Below are 18,333 nucleotides of genomic sequence, written 5' to 3'. Positions count from 1 at the left end.
ATCTCTCTCAACCTCATTCTCCTGCCTTCTCCTCATAACCTTTTCATGCCCTTAATAATCAAGAACCCATCAATCTCCACTTTAAATATACCCAATGACTTGGCTATAACAGCTGTCCGTGGCAATGAATTCCACAGATCCACCACTCACTAGCTAAAGAAACTCTTCACCATTTGTTCTAAATGGACATTCCTCTATTTTGAGGCTGTGTCCTCTGGGCCTAAACTCCCCACTATAGGAAACATCCTCTCCACATCCACTCTATCTAGGTTTTTAATATTCGATAGGTTTCAGTGAGATCCTCCCTCATTCTTCTAAACTCTTGTAAATACAGGCACAGCCATCAAATGCTCCTCATGTGCTTCATTTCTGGGATCAATCTTGTGGACCTCCTCTGGATCCTCTACAAGACCAGCACGTTTTTTCCCAAATAAAGGGTCCAAAACTACACTCAATATAGAATCAGAATCAGGTTTATAATCACCGGCATGTGTTGTGAAATTTGTTAACTTATGCAGTGTGTTCTGACCCCCTGTCATTCTTCTGGTGAAGGGAGGAATTCTGAGGTTGGTGTGGAGCCAGTTAATTGCCAAATTTGAACATAGAACAGTACAGGTCCTTCGACCCACGTTGACTTTTTTCTTTCCCTTCCACAGGCCGATGGGGAGAGAAACTATCACATTTTCTACTGCATGTTGATGGGGATGAGCCCTGACCAGAAGAAGAAACTGGGTCTGGGGAAGCCGACAGATTACACCTACTTGACCATGGTGAGACCTGTGGACTGCTGATCGACTGAGGAGTGTGTAACGTTGCTCTGGTGATTTTCAGAAATCTGTGGACTAAGTGTAAGGAAAAATTGGTTCAGAAAAGGAAACCTCCAGTGGAATAATAGTATTAAAGTAACTAATTACTAGAAAATCCCATTTGTAGTGAAGGTTACATCAGGAAGATTAAAAAATCCAGTATGGTATGTCACTAAAGTAGTAAGGGGTCCCTAAGGTTGTTATAACCATTGGGTGGGTGGGTAGTGGGATGGTAGCCAATGCTGCCAATGGAGTGTATCTCAAATAGCCTCTGACAATCAAGTCCAGCTCCTGGCTTACATGTGTGTCTTAGCCACTAAGCCCAGCAGAACAGTTTTCACTGAAAGGAAAAGGGGCAAAGGCGGGTTACTGGCGTCTTTAAACCAGTCACTATGGGCAAGTGGGGTTCATCAGTTGTAGTTGGCAGCTCATCTAGGAAAAGGAAAAACCCCTATCTCAAACTTCTGCTGCCTTGCGTCTATACCCACTCATGGGAAAGGCTTTGGGAGTAGACCCCAAGAAAAAATTTACACTTGGAGTTGCTAAGTCAGTCCAACGTTGAGTTCAACACTGACAACTCCTGTGATGCCAATGCTGCCAGACTGTATCGGTCTCTGCCGTTCCTTTGGATTCATCAACTGCGTGGAGAGGGGAAGCCACTACCTGGCCAACAGCTAGCTCTCCATATCGTTCTGGCCTGGCTTCTGTGCTGGCTTGCATATCACATAGACAGCTGAGGCGCAACATTCGTGGTTGACCTTGGCCAACAGAGGGCCTCAAAGTGGTAAGTCATTAAATTATTCAGCCACTATTCAAGGTAAATTCCATTTAATACATTAATTCCAAATGAATGATGGAATGATCCTTCAAAGCAGAGATGAGGAAATTTCTTAGCCAAGGGTGATGAATCTGGAATGGATTGCCACAGGTGGCTGTTGAAGTATATTTAAAGCAGGGTTTGATAATGGAGAGAAAATACAAAAAAACTGGAGCATAAAGGAACTTGGGAGTGCTTATGCAGGATTCCCTAAAGGTTAATTCGCAAGTTGAGTTTGTGGTGAGGAAGGCAAATGCAACGTTAGCGTTCATTTCAGGAGGACTAGACTACAAAAGCAAGGATGTAATGTTGAGACTTTATAAAGCACTGGTGAGGCCTCACTTAGAGTATTGTGAGCAGTTTGGGACCCCTTACCTTGGAAAGGATGTGCTGAAACTGGAGAGTTCAAAGGGGATTCATGAAAACGATTCTAGGATTGAATGGCTTGTTATATGAAGTGTTTTCGATGGCTCTGAGCCTGTATTCACTGGAATTTAGAACAATGAGGGGTGACCTTATTGAAACCTATTGAATGGTGAAAGGCCTTGATAGAGTGGATGTGGAGAGGATGTTTCCTATGGAGGGAGAGTCTAAGACCAGAGGGCACAATCTCAGAATAGAGGAGCATCCTATTAGAACATGAATGAGGAGGAATTTCTTTAGCCAGAGAGTCGTGCATCTGTGGAATACTTTGCCATAGGCAGCAGGGGAGGCCAAGTCTTTATGTACATTTTAGGGCAGGGGGTGATAGATTCGTGATTGGTCAGGGCATGAAAGGGATAGGGGGAGAAGGCCGGCGGCTAAGGCTGAGAGAAGGATTATCAATCAGTTTTGATTGAATGTTGAGCCAAGTGGTCTAGCTCTGCTTCTATATCTTATGGTCTGGGTAGTTAAAGGATTTGGTTAATAGTCTTATGATTTTATTATTATAGCCACTTTGGTGTTATGATCAGAATTTTAAATTTTCCTCAGTTGGATTTGAATTTGGAGTCTGGATACTTGTCCAGTATCACTTCCATCTCTGCATCTACCCAGCTAGTTCTTAGTCCAGGACTACCTTTATAAAGGTCCAGCAGATGTTTGGGTTTGGATTTTGTACGGTCCTGGTTAGATGCTCTGGTGCATTGTTTCCCTGGGCTCCCTCACCCCCTCCATTTCCCGTGCAACTGATCTGAGGTGTTCATTCTAGGGAAAGTGCACCTTCTGTGACGGCCGAGACGACAGCAAGGAGTACGCCAACATTCGATCTGCCATGAAGGTCCTCATGTTCACCGACACAGAGAACTGGGAGATAAGCAAGCTGATGGCTGCCATCCTACACATGGGCAACCTGGCCTATGAGCGTAAGTCTTCAGGCGACCCGGCCCTTTGTGTTGGAGCAAGCTGGGAATGTGAGCAGAAATTATCTTGGGCACATTCGCTATAGGAATCATCTTGGCAGAGAAAGCTACGGGCCAAATGTTGGAAGATGGGGTTAAAACGGTTGGGTGCTCAGTGGTTAGCATGGGGATAGTGGGCTGAATGGCTTGTTTCTGTGCTGTGCAACTCTATGAATGTTGTTCAGAGAAGGGTTAACGGACTGAAGTTGGGTTCTAGAGTGTCTTCGGAACAGGGTGGTTTCTTATTGGGGCTTTGAAGAAAGATACTTAGTACAGATTTTTGGGAACCCTCTATCCAGCTTGTAGAATTGAAGTAAGAATCAGTTGAGTTTATTATCACTGACCTATATTGTGAAATTTTCTGTTTTGCGGCAGCAGTATATAAAAAAGCTATAAATTGCAATAATAAATACAGCAAATTGTAGTTAAGTGTGACATATTGTGATCAGCACGTTCTGGTCCGATTAAGCAGCTGCCCCAATTAATTGGTTTCAATGGAAATAGGTAAAAATGTATTTTTTTTTAAAAAAAGACAAACCACTGTAACTGAGTAGCAAATTATGCCTACATGCTCTGTCACTAAATAAAATAAAGGGTACCTTGTTTAAGGTTGTCCGAGGATTTTTCTTTGAAAGTTGACTTTGGCATTCTTGTGGGGCTGAATCATTCATTATATTCAGGATTAAAATAGAAGTTTATGTTGCAGGGTTTCGGGGATGAGGAAAGTGAAGCCGAGGCCAAGGTTAAATGAGCAACAAACAATCTCCTGGAGGAAGATAAATGGGTCGATTAGTGTCTGTGGGAAGAAAAGAAACAATGTTTTAGGTCAAAACCCTACATGTCAGGACTTGAATGTCGACAATTCCTTTCTTCCCACAGATGCTGTTCGATCTACTAAGTTTTTGTTTGTTTAGAGGTACAGCACAGTTACATGGCCTTCCAGCCCAACGAGCCCACGTTGTCATTTACACCTGTGTGACCAATTAACCTACTGACCCATATGTCTTTGGCACGTGGGAAGGAACTGGAAGCCCACATGGTTATGGGGAGAATGTACAAACTCCAGACAAACACTGACAGAACTGAACCCAGGTCACTGGCACAGTAATAGCCAATGTGCCACCCATAGCTCCTCCAGAGACTTTGTGTTGCTCCAGATTCCAGAATCTGCTGCCTCTTGGGTCTCCATAAGATGAGATGTTGCTTTGTGATTGATGCAGTAGCCTTGATGGGCCACATGGCAAACTGTCATTTCTTATCTGCTTGCTTAAGAGGTTTTGAATTGGGTCCCATGATGTGTTCCAAAGAAAAGTTAGTGAAGCACAGGACTGGCCATGATTTTGAATAGCAGGTTTGCCTTCAGGAGTTCTAACTTCCAGTTTTCCAAAAATTTGTGAAGGGCATCTTGGACCTCAAACCATTTTGATACTCCTGATATCCCAAATACAATCTTCAGCAATCTCAACACCAGAGATTAAAAGGGCATGGACCTCTGGGGAAACTGATTGACTATGGCTTGTGGGAAGGTGCTGGCCAATGTCTTTTTCCAAGACGCCTGCAGAAGGAAGAAACAATCCCTGGCCATTTTGGATTGTTGGATTCTGATGTCTTTTGGTCCGAGATTCTTTTAGAAGTCAAAAATGAGACATGAACTTTGTTACTTCACGATCATTTTATTAAGCACTAATAGAACAAAGAGAATTTGAAATGGGGAATAGCAGAGTGCCTGAGAACAATGAGGAAATGAAAAGAAAAGACTGAAGATTGTGAGACTAAGTGCTCTGCCCTCCTTGTATGCCATAGATAAGAAATATTCCATTTTAATGTTTAGATAACAGTTATCCAATCAGATAGCCCCTGTTCTAATAATGCAACACTAGAGAAGCTTCCAAAAATATTCAAAGAACTGTAACCACTAGGTGACACATCGTACATTTGCATATATAAACTGTGACCACTAGAAAGTGTAGTAAACAGTTATATGTATATAGGTAGTTATATAAAATACAAGCAAGCATTGAAGCAAAGAAAATGTCAATTATACAGTCAAATCTAGCAGGATATAAATGTAGCAATGTTGTGTACTCTGTACAACAAGCAAGGGATTTAAGTTTGACTGCAATTGAGACAACTTCTACTTTTCTATTATCCTTCAGCTCGAGTGTACGACAACCTGGATTCGTGTGAGGTGGTCTACTCTGCCCAGCTGTTGACAGCTGCAGCTCTCCTTGAGGTGAATATCCACACAGTTAAAAACACAGAACACTACAGCACAGGGCAAGCCCTTCGGCCCATGATGTTTTGCTGACCTTTTAACCTTCTCTAAGATCAATCTAACCCAGGGATTCTCAACCTTTTATATACAACTTTATATCCAATATCATTAAGCAAGGTGTCCATGGTTGAGAACCCCTCATTTTACCCTTCCCTCCACCATGACCCTCCATTTTTCTATCATCCATGTGCCTATCTAAGGGTCTTAAATGTCTGTAGTGCATCTGTTTCTACCACTACACCTGGCAGGGTATTCAACCACTGTGTTTGTCTGTGTGTGCGCACGAGTATGTACATACACATTGCCTGTGACATCCCCCCCCCCACCCCCCAGCAATTCTTTCCTGCAATCACCTTAAAATTATGTCCCTGTTACTAGCCTGGGAGAAAAGTCTCTGGCTATCCACTTGAATTGTGCCTCTTGTTACTTTGTACACCTTTTGTCAAGTCCCATCTCATCCTCTCCATTCAAAAGGGAAAAGTGTGTGTGTGTACAACACGTATCAACTTCAGTGTGCAAGAAAAAAGTGTTTGTTTTGGTAGTGAGGTGCAGTGAAAAGTTTTGTTTATGTGCCATCTAGGCAGATCATTCCCTACATCAATACATTGAGGTGGATCAAAAGGAAAAGCAATAACAATGTAGAATATAGATATAAAAGCAGTCCAAGTAGACAATAAGGTGAAAGCTCATGAGGTAGATTGTGAGGTAAAATTCATCTTTATTGTACAGGAGGTCCATTCAGGAGTCTGATCGCAGGTTGAAGTTGTCCTTGACTATGCTGGTGTGATGGATGTTCACTTTCCAGGGCCAAGAGGCTTATTGTTAACCTCAGCTTTCTAGAACAGCAGCATGACCTTTCCAAAGGGTCAGAGTTGTTTGAGGCAAAGGTAAACTTTTAGCCAATATTCCTTGCTCAGTTCCTATAAATAACTAAGCAATGAGGTCTTGTCAGCCCATGTTTAATCGACATAAAACAATGGGGTTGTGTTAATTGGCCTTTATCAAGCCAGACAATACTGGTTAAGTTATTTGCACCATTGTGACAAGAGTTCGCAGAAGCTTGTAGACCAGACTGAATTTGTCACTTAGCACATCAAATATGGTCACAGCTATAGCTGATCAATCAATAATTGGGATAGTTATGTATTCGGAGTCAGCCCTAAAAGCATTAATTTTGGGGTGTCTGGGATCTCTGTCCCCAGAAGCTTTTAGACTGTCTGTGTGAATTACTTTGTCTCAGCAAAGCTATCTGAAAAACATCTGCAGATAACGTCAATGAGTAGCAAAATAGTATAAATGTTAGGAAGCTTTGGGGATTGTCAGGAATGACGAGGAGAATAACAGAAGGACGGTGACAGAAAGAAGAACATGAACAGGGTGCACAGTCTTTCTCTCAGAGCTGGGGAATTCAGGCATAGGTTTAAGGCAAGAGGGGAGAGATTTAATAGGAATTTGAGGAGAAAGTATTTCATTCTGAGAGTGGTGGCTATATAAAACAAGCTGCCAGAGGAATTGGTTGAGGCAGGTACAATTATAGCCATTTAAAAGGGATTTGGATGGTAGATTAATAGGAAAGTTTAGAGTGGTATGGGACTAGATTGGCTGGGAATCTTGGTTAGGGACTGGTTGGGCCGAATGGCCCATATCCATGTTTTGCCTCTATGAACCTGGTGAGTTTAAAGAGTGGCTGGGAAATGGAGCCCAGGTGAGTTTAAAAGTGAGCGCAGGAAACCAAATCCAACGAGCCAGGTGCTAAAACACGAGAAATTCCCAACATTTAGAATGCAGAACGTGGAACAGTATAGCATAGGAACAGGCTCTTTGGCCTACCATGTTATGCTGAGCCAATTAAATTAGTAGTCAAATTCCCAAATGAACTTGTCACTTCTCCCTAAAAAAATGTCCATATCCTTCAATTTCCGCACAGTCACATGCCTATCTAAACATTTCTTAAAAGTCCCTAGTGTATCCAAAGGCAGTACATTCCAAGCATCCACCACTCTGTGTATTAGAAACAAACTCACCCAGCACATCTCGTTTTAACTTGCCTTAAATAAGGGGATTTCCAAATTTTTTATGCCATGGACCCCTACCGTTAACTGAGGTTGTCCATGGTAGACCCCAGGTTAGGAGCCACTGCTTTAAATGTTTGCACTCTGGTATGCATTTTGATGTGAAATTATTGGAGTTTTAGAAAATGACTCAAGTGTAATAACTGGAGGTGCTTTCGAAATTATCCTTTGCCTTTTCTTCATTCCCTCCCGGCTCTTTGGCCAGTTCATCACCTCAGGCAATTCAGTTCTCGTTTACTACAATGCAGATGTTTGACGTAAAAACAACAGACCTCCAGTACAGACGCACTTTTAATCTGGGGTGATTATCTTGTTCCTTCAGGTTGATTGCTTGGACCTTCAGAACTGCCTGACCAGCCGCACCATTATAACGAGGGGAGAGACGGTCTCCACTCCTCTCAACATGGAGCAAGCTCTCGACGTCCGCGATGCTTTTGTGAAGGTGAGGGATTCGTACAGAAATAATCACTGCAATCTGCCTTAAACTGGGTTATTGGTGCCTTAAAAACTAGTTGATCCAGGCGGATGGAGCATTAACCGTGGTTGGCAGCTCATGTAGGAGGATGAAAACTCTGATCCCAAACCACCGCTGCCTTGCGGCTATACCCACTCATGGGGAAGGCTTCGGGAGTAAATCCCAAGGGAAGGCAGGGAGAAATCCAGAGCTGGAGAACGTAAAGCAGTCTTATGTTGAGTTCAACACTGACTGGCAACTTCTGCAACTCAGCTGGTGCCAAACTTTATTGGTTTCTGCTGTTCCTTTGGACTCATCAGCTGTGTGGAGAGGGGGAGCCTGCTGCATGACCACAGCTTGCTGTCCATATCGTACTGCCCTGGCTTGAGCATCACGTAGAAGACAACATCCATAGTTGACCCTGACAAACAGAGGACCTCAATCACTGCACTGCCCAGCAGCCCACCAATTTAACCTGACCTAATCACAGCACAACTTGCAATGACTAACTAACCTACTAACCAGCATATCTTTGGAATGGTGTAGGAACCCCCCTCCCAGAGTCATGGGGAGAGTAAACAAACTCCTTACAGACAATGGCAGAATTGAACCCGGGTCACTGGTGCTGTTACAGAATGGCACCTTGATTTGAAGCTTGGATAGAAGAGGCTGGGATTGTACTCGGGGTGGTGAGGGGGGGTGGAGAGATGGTTGGGGGAGAATGAAGCTTGAGAGTGATTGGTTTAGAAGTGCAAATAACTTCCTTTTATTACCTTTTGTGGGTTGTTTAGGAATTAGGGATATAGAGTTAAATTTCTAGACAAATAATACAAAAGTTGTCTCTCTCAACAGATGATGCCTGACCTAAATGTTTACAGTGTTACAGTGTCAGGGTTTCAGCAAGGCTGCATTTAAAATTTTGGAATTGGACAACATGGCCAACTGTTCATGTCAGCCAACATTCCCATCCAAGCTAGCCCTATCTGCCCACAGTATGTGTGGACCATATCTCTCTAAAACGGGGGTCCTCAAACTGGGGTTCCACAGACCCCTTGGTTAATGGCAGAAAAAGGATTGAGAAGCCCTGCTCCAGACCTTTCCTATCCATGTGTCTGTCCAAGTACCTGTTTAAATGTTGTCAGTACACCTGCCCAAACCACTTCCTCTGGCAGCTGAATATGGTGACCACTCTCGAAGTGGGGGAAAACCCTCCAATTCCTATATCCCTTAAATCCATACCTTCTAGTTCTTGATCCCCAGCCCTGGGGAAAAGGCTGTGTGTCTTTGCTCTATCAATGCCCCTCAATTTTAGACTCCCTTAGAAGATCAAATCCTCAGTCTCCGACACTCCAAAGGATAAAGTACCAACCTGCTCAAGATCTTTTGATTTTTTTTTTCCCCCTTTTGGGAATAGTTATGATCTGGATTTGCCTTTCCAACCAAATGCTGGGAATACAGTAGGTTCATGCCTTGGAAAGGGTATTAGGAGTTGGTGAACAAATCCTTTTCAGAGCTCCGGGGAAAATCCTTTTCAGAGTTCTGTGACTGATAGGATTATTCTACTTGGAGTAAGTATGAGCTGGATGGGCTGAGTGGGGTGGCACATTAGTATTTCAGTTAGAACAATGCTTTACAGTGCCAGGGATCAGGGTTCAGTTCTCGCTGCTGTCAGTAAGGAGTTTGTATGTGGACTGCATGGGTTTCCACCAGGTGCTCCTGCTTCCTCCCACATTCTAAAGATGTACGGGTTAGGGTTAGTGAGTTGTGGCCATGCTGTGTTGTTGCCACTGGAAGCATTATAAGACCTGCAGACTACTCCTCAGACAGGGTTGGTTGTTGACACAAACAGCACATTCATTGGATGTTTCATTGTTGCAACATTCACGTGACAAATAAAGCAATTTTTTTTATATATAATCTTGTACACCTCAGTCAAGTCAGCAGGAGAGATTTGATGAAGGAGGCAGAGAAGTGATAATGAATACAGTGGAGTCAAAATAGAATGAGTTTGAATTTGAAGCTCTTTAATCTGACCTGGATGTACTTTCTACCTCCCTTCAACACTCTCATGCCCATTGTCAATGGCATCCAGAAAACCTTCAAATGGGGATGCCTCTAAAAGGCAGCACCCATCATTGAGGACCCCCATCACCCTGACGTGCCCTCTTCTCGTTGCTACCTTCAAGGAGATTTATGAACAGACAATGAACCAACCCGCAAGCACTACCTCACTATAGTTATTTATACAGTATATATGCCTAAGACTTTGGCACAGTACTGTAAATATTATCAATTGCCTATCCAGGTACAACTACCTAGAGAATAATTGCCAGGAAAGTGCGTCAGTGCACTCTACTTCCTCAGGAGCAGGAGCCTAAAGGCACATACTGTGCTCGCGTGTTTCAGAAACAGCTCTTCCCTCTGCCATCAGATTTCTGAATGGACATTGAACCCAAGAACACTTCCTCACTGATTTCTTCCCTTTTTTTTGTGCTACTTACTTAATTTATTTTTTTATATATATTTTTTGTAATTTATCATTTTTATTATTATGCAATGCACTGCTGCATAACAACAAATTTCACGTCAATGCTGATGATTTTAAATCTGATTCTAATTCTAAAGGGTATCTACGGACGACTCTTTGTCTGGATAGTGGAGAAGATTAACGCGGCAATTTACAAGCCTCCATCCCGGGAGCCCAAGGTCGTGCGCCAGTCGATCGGTTTACTAGATATCTTTGGGTTTGAAAACTTCCATTCGAACAGGTAAGACTGGACTCCATACTTTCACAAGCACCTTACCCTGACCTTGGGTATCTGGGTCATTCAAACTGCTGAGTGCTAAATATTCATGGTTTCATTAGTGAAGTGGGAGGTTGGCTTTAAGTGATGTGTTTATATTAGGAACAGGAGTAAGTGATTTGGTCCCTAGTCAGGGACTCATAGAGCGCTACAACACACAAATGAGCCCTTTGGCCCATCTACTCTGTGCTGAACTATTATTCTGCCTAGTTCCATTGAGCCATACGTGGGCCATAGCTCTCCATACACTTATTCAAATTTCTCTTAAATGTTGAAATCAAATCTTCATCAGCCATGTTAGTGTTCTTTTTCCCAAGATTTTTGGTCTGATATTTTTGTAGTAAAAAATCAGTTGCCTTGCTCTGGAAAAACTTCCAATGTCCATCAATCCAAAGATTTGTTTGGCATGGGGAAACTGGCCATTCCTGGGTTACAACTGCCCAACTTATGGACATCCTCAGATACAAACAAACTTCCTTTACATTCCGCGACGGCCAAGAGCCCCCACCTGCGATTTCTCTCCTGTCTGCCTGTGTTTGTCCTATCTTCCTTTCTCCTTATCGATTACCATCACAAGGGTGGTGCAGGAGTGTTGGTTTCCACACATCGAGGTTCAGGAGCAGTTATTGCTCTGCAGCCATTGGGCTCATGGACCAGCTTCACTCACCTCAGTACTGAACTGGCTTCCCAGCCCGTGGACTCAGTTTCAGGGATCTGCCATTCATGCTCCTGGTATTAGTTGTTTTCTTTTACTATTTGCACAGTTTGCCCCCTTTTGCACTTTGGAAGTTTGTCGGTCTCTGTGGATGCTATTGTATTTCTTCTGTTTTTCCTGTGGGTGCCTGCAAGAAAATGAATCTCAAGTTTGTATCTGGTGTACACACCTTGCGATGGCTGGGTGGAGATATGCCTCTACCAAAGGAGGTGTAAAGTGTTCCTTCCCTCCACTAGCCTGCAGGTCACCCTTGGGCAAGGTGTAGTACCTGCTTAGCCAACACCGCCCCCCACCCCCCAGCGGATCAGGGTCATGTGAAGCCATGGGAGCTGGTGCTGGATGGTCATATGAACAGCTAGTGCATATCACAAGTCCTGGTTATGCTTACTTTGAACTTTAAACTTTGAACTACATTACACTCTGCTGAATTCATCCAGTATATTCTGTGTTGCTCTGGATTTCTGCCATCCGCAAAATCTCTTGTATTTTTCATTATATTATTATGAGATTCAGAAGTTCAACATACCTATGCATATATTTGTTCCTACAAACTGCAGAGCATCTTTCATTTCCTTCTCCATTTTTAGTAATTATTCCATCATCAAGGACCCTCACCATTCAGGCCTTGATCTCTTCTTCAGGAAGAAGGTGCAGGAACCTCGGGATACCACCATCAGGTTCAGGAACAGTTATTACTCCTCAACTATAAGGCTCTTAAACCAGAGAGGATAATTTTACTTGCCCCATTACTGAACTGTTTCCACAACCTATGGACTCACTGTCTCATGTTCTTGATATTTATCAGTTCATTTTCATTCCATTCCATTCATTCATTTGTCTGTCCATCCATCTGTCTATCACTGTCATCTTTTTCTATTTTGTATTTGTACAGCTTGTTCTTTGCATATTGGGTGTGGTGTTTCATTGATTATGTTGTGTTTCTTGTGTATGCTGTCAAAAGATGAATCTCAGGATTGTATATGGTGACATGTACTTTGAAATTTACTTTGAATCTGAATTTACCAGTTTTGTGTGCCTTTGCCATTCATGACAATACCAAGGAGGTACAGTTACCATTGTGTAAATTTTTTTCCTTGTACCTTCCAACTTGTAGGCAAGTCAACTCCTCATGAGCATCTGTATAAAATGGAACTTGTTAGATGCTCAGGGGGGGACCTGTACTAAATATCACCAGCTCGGGGTGTCAGAGTTCTGAGTTTATTTCTAGTGCCATCTTAGAGTTGTGTTCCTTCTCCCCATGACCGAGTGGGTTTACCCTGGGTGCTCCGGTTTCCTTCCACAGCCCAAAGAAGGGCCAGTTGGAAGGTTAGTTGGTCATTGTAAATTGTCCTGTGATTAGGCTAGTGTTGCTGGGTTGCTGGGTTGTGCGTCACATTGGGGCCTGATCCTTGCTGTATTTCTAAATAAATAAAGACAAAATGTCACTGAGATATTATTGACCTGAGCACTGGAAAAATAGGGATAGAAGCAGTTTATCCCGAGAAACTGTTTGACCATTCAAAGAAACTGTCTGTTATTTGACACAATTCCTTACCTTTACCCAACTCTCCTTCATGCCTTTTAAATTGTTTAGATCAGATTAGCTTTATTTGTCACATGTACATCAAAGCATACAGTGAAATGCATTCACGAGGAAATCTGCAGGTGTTGGAAATTCAAGCAACACACACAAAATGCTGGTGAACGCAGCAGACCAGGCAGCATCTATTGGAAGAGGTACAGTGGCCGAGACCCTTCGTCAGGACCAACTGAAAGAAGAGATAGTAAGAGATTTAAAAGGAGGAGGGGGAGGGATGGAGCTAAGAGCTGGAAAGTTGATTGGCAAAAGGGATACAAGGCTGGAGAAGGGAGAGGATCATGGGACGGGAAGCCTGGGGAGAAAGAAAGGGGGAGGGGGGCACAGAGGAAGGTGGAGAGCAGGCAAGGAGTTATAGTGAGAGGGACAGAGGGAGAAAAAGAGAAAGAAAAAAAGGGAGAAAAAATAATAATAAATAAGGGATGGGGTAAGAAGGGGAGTCCTCCCCTGCTTACCCCATCCCTTTATTTATTATTAGGAAGAGGTACAGTCGACATTTCGGGCCAAGACCCATCGTCAGGACTAACTGAAAAAAGAGATAGTAAGAGATTTGAGAGGGGGAGGGGGAGATCCAAAATGATAGGAGAAGAGAGGAGGGAGAGTGATGGAGCTAAGAGCTGGAAAGTTGATTGGCCAAAGGGCAAAGACACTTCACCTGTGAGTCAGCTGGGGTGATATATTGCGTCCGATCCTCCCGATGCAGCCTTCTACATATTGGCGAGACCTGACGCAGGCTGGGAGACCGTTTCGCTGAACACCTATGCTCTGTCCGCCAGAGAAAGCAGGATCTCCCAGTGGCCACACATTTTAATTCCACGTCTCATTCCCATTCTGATATGTCTATCCATGGCCTCCTCTACTGTCAAGATGAAGCCACACTCAGGTTAGAGGAACAACACCTTATATTCCATCTGAGCCTGATGGCATGAACATTAACTTCTCTAACTTCCATTAATGCCCCACCTCCCCTTCGTACCCCATCCATTATTTATTTATTTATTTCTCCTTTTTCTCCCTCTGTCCCTCTCACTGTACTTGTCCACCCTCTGGGCTCCCCCCCCCCCCCCACCTTTCTTTCTCCCTAGGCCTTCTGTCCCATGATCCTCTCATATCCCTTTTGCCAATCACCTGTCCAGCTCTTGGCTCCATCCCTCCCCCTCCTGGCTTCTCCTTTCATTTTGGATCTCCCCCTCCCCCTCCCACTCCCACTTTCAAATCTCTTACTAGTTCTTCTTTCAGTTAGTCCTGATGAAGGATCTCCGACCGAAACGTCGACTGTACCTCTTCCAATAGATGCTGCCTGGCCTGCTGCGTTCCACTAACATTTTATGAGTGAAATGCATTGGTTACGTCAATGACTAACACAGTCTGCAGCTGAGTTTGAGAAAGCCCGCAAGTGTCATAATGCTTCCAGTGCCAACATAGCTGTCCTCAACTTACTAACCCATAAGTTTTTAGGTTGTGGGAGGGAACCAGAGCACCTGAAGGGAACCCACATGCTCGTGCGTAGAATGTACAAACTCCTTACAGACAACAGTGGGAATCGAATTGCAATCTTAAATCTGGTGCTGTGAAGTGTTTGCTCTAACAGTCCAGCTACATTATTGTCCTTACTCCAGAAACCTAGACTATTGATCTAGAGACTTATCTCCCTCCCTCAAAGTCAACATGGTTTCCTTCAGAGAAAATCCTGCCTGATGAACTTTTTGGAATTCTTTGAGAAGATTACAAGTAGGATAGATAAAGGGGATGCAGTGGATGTTGTAGATTTGGACTTTCAGAAGGCATTTAACAAGGTGCCACGCATGAGGCTGCTTACTAAGTTAAGAGCCCATTGTATTGCAGGAAAGTTACTAACATGGTTAGAGCACTAGCTGATTAGTAGGAGGCAGCGAGTGGAAATAAAAGGATCCTTTTCTGGTTGGCTGCCAGTGACTAGTGGTGATCCACAGGTGTCGGTGATGGGACCGCTTCTTTTTATGCTGTATGTAAATGATTCAGATGATGGAATAGTTGGCTTTGTTGCCAAGTTTGTAGATGATATGAATATTGGTGGAGGGGCAGGTAGTATTGGGGAAACGGGTAGGATGTAGAAGGACTTGGATAGATTAGGAGAATGGGCAAGAAAGTGGCAAATGAAATACAACATTGGACTTGGCCATGGTCATGCACTTTGGTAGTAGAAATAAATGTGTGGACTAATGTCTAAATGGGAGAAAATCCAGGAATTTGAGATGCAGAGGGACTTGAGAGTCCTTGTGCAGAACACCCTAAAAGTTAACTTGTAGGTTGAGTCTGTGGTGAGGAAGGCAAATGCTGTACAAGAGCAAGGATGTGATGCTGAGGCTTTATAGGGCACTGGTGAGGCCTCACCTTGAATATTATGAACAGTTTTCGGCATCTCATCTTAGAAAATCTGTGCTGGCATTGAAGAGGGTCAGAGGAGGTTCACGAGGATGATTCCAGGAACGAAGGTTTGATGGATCTAGGTCTGGACTTGCTGGGATTCAGAAGGATGTGGGGGGATCTCATTGAAACTTTTTGAATATTGAAAGGCCTACAGAGTAGACGTGGAAAGGATGTTTCCCATGGTGGGAGAGTCTAGGACAAGAGGGCACAGCCTCAGGATAGAGGGGCACCCTTTCAAAACAGAGATACGGAGAAATTTCTTTAGCCAAAGGGTGATGAATTTATGGAACTCGTTGCCACATGCAGCTGTGGAGGCCAGGTCATTGGGTGTCTTTAAGGCAGAGATTGATAGGTTCTTGATTGGACGTGGCATCAAAGGTTACAGGGAGAAGGCTGGGAACTGGGATTAAGGAGGAGAAAAAAAAAGGATCAGCCATGATTGGATGGCGGAGCAGACTCGATAGGCCCAGTAGCCTAATTCTGCTCCTATGTCTTGTGGTCTTGCGGCCTAAACGACTACTCTCCAGTGGCATTGATGCCACTCATCATGACGTGCTTTGAAATGGCTAGTTATGGCAGATATCAAAAACTCCATTCCTGCCACATTGGACACTCACCAATATGCTTGCCATAGCATCTATCATTCAGCTGGCCCTGACACACCTGGAAAACAAGGACTCTTCTGTCAGAATGCTGTTTCTGGATCTCAATTTTGCTTTCAACACTATTCTCCCACGCAGACCTTGATGAACAATCTCCTAGTCCTTGGTCTAAATAGACCACTGTGCAGTTGGGTGTTGGACTTCCTCACCAACACACCTCAGACAGTCAGGATACGCAACTGCTCCCCCCCTCATCCTCAACATGGTTGTCCTCAAGGGCCCATTGCTGTATATTCTGCTCACACATGACCACATGGCCAAACACCTGAGCAATCACATTGTCACGCTCACTAATGACATGACAGTGGTGGGGCTATTCACCAATAATGAGAAATGGCCTGCAGAAGTAAGATGGAAGATCTCGAGTCCTGGTGGAAGATCTCAACGCCTGGTGCGAGGGAAAATAACCTCTTTTTCAATATCAACATGACAAAGGAAATAGCTATGGACTTAAGAAGAACTCGCATCATTCACATCCCTCTTTACTTCGGTGGAAACTTATACTTTATACTTTATTGTCGCCAAACAATTGATACTAGAACATACAATCATCACAGCGATATTTGATTCTACGCTTCCCGCTCCCTGGATTTAAAATATTAAAAATATTTAAAATATTAAAAATAGTAAAAAATTAGTAAATATTAAAAATTTAAATTATAAATCATAAATAGAAAATAGAAAAATGGGAAGTAAGGTAGTGCAAAAATACTGAGAGGCAGGTCCGGATATTTGAAGGGTAGGGCCCAGATCCGGGTCAGGATCCGTTCAGCAGTCTTATCACAGTTGGAAAGAAGCTGTTCCCAAATCTGGCCGTATGAGTCTTCAAGCTCCTGAACCTTCTCCCGGAGGGAAGAGGGACAAAAAGTGTGTTGGCTGGGTGGGTCGTGTCCTTGATTATCCTGGCAGCACTGCTCCGACAGCGTGCAGTGTAAAGTGAGTCCAAGGATGGAAGATTGGTTTGTGTGATGTGCTGCGTCGTGTTCACGAAACTTTAAGCAGTTTCAAACTCTTGGGAGTGCACATCACACACAACCTTTCATGGTCCCAGAACACATTCTACGCAATCAGGAAAGCTCACCAATGCCTCTCTTTTGTGAGGAGACTGAAGAGAGCCAGACCATGCACGTCCATACTTGTCCCATTCTACAGATACGTAGTAGAGAGCATCCTATCAGGGTTCATCACTGCATGGTACAGGAACTGCTCTGCAGCGGACAGGATGGCTCTACGACGAGTAGTTAAGAACTTCCCTATGCATCACTGGCACCAGCCTACCTGCCATTAGGGACATGTATACAGTGAGGTGCAGGGAACAGGCCAGTAACATCATGAAGGATCCCACCCACCCTGCTCATGGACTGTTTGTCCCACTCCCATCAGGGAGGAGGCTACGCGGCATCTACGCCAGGACCACCAGACTCAAAAACAGTTACTTTCCCCAAGCAGTGAGGCTGATCAACACCTCTGTCCACTAACCCACCCCTCCGCACCCCCAAACCACCACTACTTTATCATTTCCTGTCAGTCACTCTTGTGCCTAGTGTCCCTTTATGGACATGCAATCAGTCTATGGATATAAGCTATCTTGTACATTTATACTAAACCTTGGCATTCAATACCATCATTCCTTCAAAAGTAATCAATAAGCTTCAGGACCTAGGCCCCAATACCTCTTGTGCAACTAGACCCTTGATTTCCTACCTTGCAGACCCCGGTCAGTTCGGATTGACAAGAACATCTCCTCCACAATCTCCATCAGCACAGGTGCACCACAAGGATGTGTGTTTAGCCCCCTGCTCTACTCACCTTATTCTTATGACTGCGTGGTTAAGCAAAGCTCTAATGCTATGCTTAAGTTTGGTGATGACACCACTGCTGTTGGCCGAATCAAAGGTTGTAACAGATCATCATATAGGAGGGAGATTGAAAATCTGTCTGATTGGTCCCACAACAACCTCACTTAATGTCAGCAAGACCAAGGAGCTGATTATCGACCTCAGGAAGAGGAAACCAGTCGCACACAAGCCAGTTCTTTTGGGGGGATCAAAGATGTTGATGATCAGCAACATTAAATCCTCAATGTTATCATTTCAAAGGATATGTCCTGGGTCCAGTAAGAGCCATTTTGAAGATAGCACAGCAACACCTCTACCTAAAAGTTAGCAAAGATTCAGCATGTCATCTAAAGCTTTGACAAGCATCTATAGATGTGTGGCGGAGAATATATTGATTGGTTGCATCACGGCCTAGTATGGAAACGCCTGTACAGAAAAGCCTTCCAAAACTAGTGGCTATGATCCAGTCCATCACGAGTAAAGCCCCTCTCCACCATTGAGCACA

The 18,333-nt window shown here is 43.8% G+C and overlaps 1 protein-coding gene across 3 annotated transcripts in view; it reads left to right on the top strand.

The window, feature by feature from the left end:
* Positions 1-18,333, top strand: part of myo7aa (myosin VIIAa) — a 286,417-nt gene that overhangs the window by 112,634 nt on the left and 155,450 nt on the right. For all 3 annotated transcript variants that reach the window (XM_063054640.1, XM_063054639.1, XM_063054638.1), the window contains 5 exons: positions 657-770; positions 2,813-2,966; positions 5,159-5,235; positions 7,672-7,791; positions 10,429-10,571. In XM_063054640.1, the coding sequence (XP_062910710.1) occupies positions 657-770; positions 2,813-2,966; positions 5,159-5,235; positions 7,672-7,791; positions 10,429-10,571 (608 nt within the window). The remainder of the gene's footprint in view (positions 1-656; positions 771-2,812; positions 2,967-5,158; positions 5,236-7,671; positions 7,792-10,428; positions 10,572-18,333) is intronic.

Source organism: Mobula hypostoma, chromosome 7 (genome assembly GCF_963921235.1).
Source record: "Mobula hypostoma chromosome 7, sMobHyp1.1, whole genome shotgun sequence".
Lineage (NCBI taxonomy): Eukaryota > Metazoa > Chordata > Chondrichthyes > Myliobatiformes > Myliobatidae > Mobula > Mobula hypostoma.
The sequence above is the reverse complement of the archived record's forward strand: the minus strand, read 5'-3'. Positions and strand labels throughout refer to the sequence as shown.